At 45.1% G+C, this 6254-nt stretch overlaps 1 protein-coding gene across 1 annotated transcript in view; it reads right to left on the bottom strand.

Annotated features, from left to right (window-relative positions):
* Nucleotides 1-136: 136 nt before the first annotated feature.
* Nucleotides 137-6254, bottom strand: part of map4k1 (mitogen-activated protein kinase kinase kinase kinase 1) — a 25883-nt gene continuing 19765 nt past the window's right edge. Inside the window, exons 26-30 of the mRNA XM_008304122.1 lie at nucleotides 4931-5108; nucleotides 3792-3860; nucleotides 3006-3092; nucleotides 2805-2931; nucleotides 137-617 (exon numbers count right to left, since the gene is read on the bottom strand). Of these exons, the coding sequence (XP_008302344.1) occupies nucleotides 512-617; nucleotides 2805-2931; nucleotides 3006-3092; nucleotides 3792-3860; nucleotides 4931-5108 (567 nt within the window). The 3' untranslated portion in view covers nucleotides 137-511. The remainder of the gene's footprint in view (nucleotides 618-2804; nucleotides 2932-3005; nucleotides 3093-3791; nucleotides 3861-4930; nucleotides 5109-6254) is intronic.

The raw sequence follows: 6254 nt of genomic DNA, 5'->3' as shown, positions 1-6254 counted from the left end.
ATTTAACAAAACAGGGAAAATCTGTAAACATTTTCCAGAAAATCACATCTTCTACAGTCTTCTGGAGACGACCTGATGAACCATCGTTACCTGCTGTGCCCCGCCTCCCCTCCAAGACCAACACGCTCGCCTCTGGTTGTGTTAATTCACTTTATTACAGTGTAACAGCAGTAAAACGTGTGTAACGCTGATCCAACACTGACAAACAAGCTCAGGTCACAAACACACAGCGGAGCGTCGGTGCGGCTGCAGGATTCACCGTTTCAAGCCGAGTCCCTGCAGGCGGCGGACAGCAGAGGCTCCTCTTAGTGTTGGAGGAGTTGTGTTCTCAGCTGTCGGGGTTCTCCACAAACCAAAGTAGCATAAATAAGAGCGCTGTCCCGGACGGAGGGACGAAGGCAGCAACGCGACAATCCTCCAGCATCACGGCTGACGTCTCCATGACGACGCTCCCGCGACAAATGTTAGAAGTCTGTCCTCGTCCTGGTGGAAGTGTCCCACGGTGCTCAGCTCAGGGCAGCATGACGTAGTTCTCGGCCGTCTCCAGGACGGCCAGGCTGGACATGTTGGACGGAGCCGACTGGTCCTCGGTAGGATGCGTTTCCAGGACGACCATCCTGCTGAGAGAAGGTCACATGTCAAACACTGATGAGGCTTAAACGTGCTCAAAAATCACATGTTGGTGGATCAGAAGTACGTGTTTAAATGTTTGTTTGTTTTCTTCAACTTGAGAATCCTTGAGAATCAAACATGTAGGAGCCTGAGAGTAACAGAACAATAAGAAGAATAAACAGAACCTGACTGGATCGACTGTTTAGGGTTGTTTCATATCATATCCTGGAGGTCTGAATCCGTGTTATGTGCAGCTGAAACCAGAACACTGTATAAAAAGACACGGAACCTTTTCTTCTCACTATCTGACGTTAAACGTTCCCAGGTTTAGGTCCTATAGATGTCCTGCAGCGACGGGAAGGCCACTCCACACATGTTATGTGCAGTTTTTATTTCACGTTGGAGGGCCTTCCTGTCCTGCAGGGAGCAGTTCCCATGCCACACAGTGATGGCGCTGGCGAGCACAGCCTCGACTGCACCTCTGTAGAAGTTGCCGAGGATTTCAGGAGGCATCCCAAATTTCCTCAGCCTCCTGAGGATGTACAGCCGTTTGTGTGCTGTCTTTGTGAGTTCTTTAATGTTGTGAGTTCACTGCTGATACACTATATTGCCAGAAGTATTCACTCACTCATCCAAATAATCCAAATCATGTGTTCCAATCACTCCCATGGCCACAGGTGTATAAAATCAAGCACCAAGGCACGCAGACTGTTTCTACAAACATCTGGGAAAGACTCGGTCCCTCTTAGGAGCTCAGTGAACTCCAGCGTGGTACTGGGATAGGATGCCACCAGTGCAACAAATCCAGTCGTGAAATTTCCTGCTCCTACATATTCCACAGTCAACTGTCAAGTGTATTATAACAAAGTGGAAGTGATTTGGAACAACAGCAACTCAGCCACGACTGAGCGGGTTGGTGGATGCTGAGGCTCATAGGGAGCAGAGGTCACCAACTTTCTGCAGAGTCAATCGCTACAGACCTCCAAACTTCATGTGGCCTTCAGATTAGCTCAAGAACAGTGTGCAGACAGCTTCATGGAATGGGTTTCCATACTAGAGCAGCTGCATCCAAGCTATTAATCACCAAGTGCAATGCACAGCGTCGGATGCAGTGGTGTGAAGCACGCTGCCACTGGACTCTAGAGCGATGGAGACACGTTCTCTGGAGTAACGAATCATGCTTCTCCATCTGGACATCTGATGGACGAGTCTAGGTTTGGTGGCTGCCAGGAGAACGGTACTTGTCTGACTGCATTGTGCAAAGTGTAAAGTTTGGTGGAGGGGGATTATGGTGTGGGGCTGTTTCTCAGGAGCTGGGCTTGGCCCCTCAGTCCCAGTGAAAGGAACTCTGAATGCTTCAGCATGCCAAGAGATTTTGGACAATTCCATGCTCCCAACGTCGTGGGAACAGTTTGGAGATGGCCCCTTCCTCTTCCAGCATGAAGGTGCACAAAGCCAGGTCCATAAAGACATGGATGGTGAGTCTGGTGTGGAAGAACTTGACTGGCCTGCACAGAGTCCTGACCTCAACCCGATAGAAGACCTTTGGGATGAATTAGAGACTGAGAGCCAGGCCTTCTGGTCTAACATCAGTGTGTGACCTCACAAATATGCTTCTGGAAGAAAGGTTAAAAATCCCCATAAACACACTCCTACACCTGGTGGACAGCCTTCCCAGAAGAGCTGACACTGTTCTAGCTGCAAAGGGTGGACTGACATCATATTGAACCCTATGGATGAAGAATGGGATGTCCCTAAAGTTCATATGTGAGTCAAGGCAGGTGAGCGAATACTTTTGGCGATATAGTGTGTGTGTGCCGAGGAATCTGAGCGTTTCCACCCTCTCCACCTCAGTGTCGCTGATGTGAATGCAGCACCTCCCTCCTCCTCGGGTCGACAATCATCTCCTCGGTTTTGTTGGTGTTCAAGGAGACATTGTTTTCCTGACACCTCGGCCCTGCAGTCCGTCTCCATGACTGTGGTGTCATCAGCAGACGTACTAATGCTGCTGTTGCTCTGCTGAGTTTGACACCAAGACTTTCATTGCTAACATGCTAAAATACGATTGTAACCACTGGGTGTGTTCAGGATCAGCATGTCAGCGTCTCGTTTAGCAGCATGCAGGACAAACCCGGACCCTGACCCGACGACCACAAACAGCCTCTCTGAGCCCAGAAACCATCAGCAGGTACCTGTCTGACTGCACCAGTCTGAAGATCTTCCGGTGGTCGGTGATCTCCTCCAGCACCTCGGAGGAAGCGAGCCCTCTCCTCTGCCAGCCGTGACGCCAAACCGACAGCAGCGTGTCCTCGAGGTACACTGATCAGAAACGCACAGTCAGCGGCGGGATCTAATCGGCTGGAGCTGCTGTTTCAGCGGCTGCGTGTTCTCACCTATAGACTCGACTTCGTGGGAGAAGGTGGTCTCGTGAGGTCTGCTGCTCTTCACTTCTCCCTCCAGGCCGACGATGTGGACCGACCCTGTGCAGCAGAGAGGCTCAGAGTTAGGACGGATAAGACGAGATCACCTGAGCTGAAGGATTCCACCAGATCCTGGAACCGTCCCACAGACGGACTCGACGGTGGGGCGGTTCCACCAGCACGTGATCGACTCATCTGTAGAGTTAGACCAGGTGATAAAGGGCTCCTAGGTCAGTTTAATTAACCAGCAGAGCTCCAGAACCAGAATCAGTTTAATAATCCTGGAAGGAAAACGTCTTCAGTGGCTCAAATATGTGAAGCTGTGAACTCTTACAGTAATAGGAAGAGGAACAGGTTTAATCTGCAGCCTGCAGGAATGCTGCTAACATGAGCAGTTTGGTGTTAAAGAGTCCACATTGTGCACATTTACTGTTGTTTTAAACAATCAGAAACCCTTAAAATATTTGGTTAACTTGTTGAACATCAACAAACACGTATTCCAGATGCAAACAAAACGACGTTCTTTCATTTGTTCCACGACGTTCATTTCTTGCAAAATTACACATTTTTTTGCAGCTTTTTGTTCCTTTGCTGCAAAATACAACCAAAAAAACAACCATCATAACACAGAAGATAGAAGACAGCATGACGAGTGCAGCAGATCAACTCTTCTCTGTTTTCTGGTATTCGAGGCTGTGACGTTGTCGCACTGAAGTGAACAAATATTCTGTGGAGTTAAAAGAAGCTCAACTTTCTTACTTTCCATGAGGACGAGCAGGGAGCTGCTGTCCAGCTGGTTTACTTGAACGACATCCGGACAAGGTTTCTCTGTAAAAACAAACAAACAAAACGAAAACATTAAACACAACAAGGAAAAGAATCAACAAAACAGAACGCTTACTGTGAATTCAGATGGTTTTATTGTGTTTGTGGCCAACTTTGTCCCCCCCCAAAAATGACATTCTGATATGAATAACGAGCATTTATGTTTGTAAAGTAGCGTGTTTTCTCTCCTCTGAGGTTTTCAAAGGTTTGGTTGAGTTTAGGCTCCAAAATTATGTGATTAGGTTCAAGAAAACATCAGAGTTTGGGTCCAAATACACCTTTAGTCAACGTATTTGAAGCTTTACTTAGATTTTCTGAATTAATTGGGTGTCGAGTCGCTAATATATTGACGTACTGTTGCATCTAAAGTTTAGTTTTTGGCTATTTAAGAAAGTGAAGATGTGTTATATTCTAGACACATCACACATAAAGTTAATAAAACGTTGATAATTATGGCCTACAGTTCCAAAAAAATCTTAAAATTTCACGGTAAAGGAGCCTGGACTGAGTCATAAGAGACTACACTGACAGACTTGTCAGAAGCTGGACATTTCTTTCCGACTTTTCTGATTGATCTTTGGAAATATTCTAATATTTTGAGACACTGGATTTCTGATTTTCATGAGCTGTGAATCATATTCATCAAAATCAAAACAAATAAAGGCCTGAAATGTTTCACTTCACCTGGAATGAGTCTAGAATTTAATTTAATTTTCACTTGTTAAATAATTAGACTTTTTCCACGATGCTGGGTTTTATTTTTTTGGAGCTTTTTCACGATATTTGAGTGTTAAAATAATAATTAGTGTTTAGTTTCAAAGACTGTTGATCGTTTAATCTCATGCAAACGTGTGATAAATATAGAACATATGAAAGGTAATTAAAAAAAGAAATTATGAAAAATATGAGCTTATATTCTAACTTGTTGAGTTGCACTAGAATATGATGAAGCAAGAAAATAAATCGGCAGAAAACAGGTTTTCCTTTTAAAAATGCACTCTTGTTGTTCAGGAGTGTTTTTATTTACAGCTCCCTGTCTGTCTAGTGGATGCCAGGATGCAGACTGGGCGTACCGAGGCCGGAGTTGGTGAACCAGGACGTGTTGGAGTTGAGGTTGATGTATTCTACGATGACCGGCAGGTTCGGGCTGGAGCCTCTGGACACGCCGATGCAGACCAGAGGATACTCCTGCTGGGGCACCACCACCATCTTAAACACCCGCAGAGGGCTGGGCAGCGGGAAGTCGAAATGCTGCAGGACAGAGAACAGAAACCTGCTTTTAACAAAAACACCGTTCAGCTGCGTTTTGTCACTTCACAGAGCCGCTGACAGATCAGGCAGCAGCGCTGCGTTCAAGGACGCTTCAACCTGCCTCAGTTTAACCGACTCCGAGCCGTAACTCACGGTGAGAGGTCTAAAGCTAACTGTGAGTTTAACGGTGACCATAAAATGCTTCGTTTCGCTGCCAGCAGTCATTTCACCAGCTGTTGTCGGCGTTAACAGGCCAATAAAAGGATAGAATAAAAACTCAAGGATGAAAGATGAGCCTGACGTCTCAGCCAGCACGGATGTCTGTTGTATTTTCAAAAGAAAAAAGATAATTCTATTTACCGTCATTTGGTGATCTGACATTTTTCCACACATTAAAATCTGAGGCTGTTTATGATTAACCTCATCTGTTGCTTTCAAAATTTACAAACAAATACAGAGTAGGTTAAAAAACTGATCTTATCTTCCATCACACGTTTCTATGTAGGAAATCTGAGCCTCAAACTTTTGTCAGAAATTGAAAGAAATATTAACTCCTTAAGACTGTTTTTAAAAAAAAAAATACACCTAAAATAAAACATGTAGTCTCATATATATATATGTTCATTATCTATTTATTAAAGCTTCAATTGATAAGAACACTGAATCATGGTCAACTTAATTTTTGTTCGAGGATTTACTAAAACTTCTGGAATTTAATTTGGCCATGAGACACCAAACACGGCAGATCATCACAAACACACCGAGCTCACTGTGGAGCACGGCGGTGGCAGCATCATGACGTGAGGAAGGCTTGTAATGGTTGAGGGTAAACTTAATCCACCAAGGTGTCCGGAAATCCTGGAGGACAACCTGATGCAGTCTGCTAGAGAACGGAGACCATCTACTAAACAGCGACTAGAAGGACAGTAGATACTTGTGCAGTTATTTATTTTACATTTTATGTTTATATTCAAGTGACATTACTTTGTAGAAACCTGTTTTCAGTTTGATTTGAAAGAGAGAATCCTCTGAGCATGATGCTGCCACCACCGTGCTTCACATCATGATGCTGCCACCACCAGTCTGATGACCACAGATCTCGTGCACATAGATGTCTCTGTGGCCTCCTTCACTAGTCTCCTTCTT

This window comes from Stegastes partitus, unplaced genomic scaffold (assembly GCF_000690725.1).
Source record: "Stegastes partitus isolate 25-593 unplaced genomic scaffold, Stegastes_partitus-1.0.2 Scaffold2140, whole genome shotgun sequence".
NCBI lineage: Eukaryota > Metazoa > Chordata > Actinopteri > Pomacentridae > Stegastes > Stegastes partitus.
Note: the sequence above shows the minus strand (reverse complement) of the source record. Positions and strands in the feature narration are given on the sequence as shown.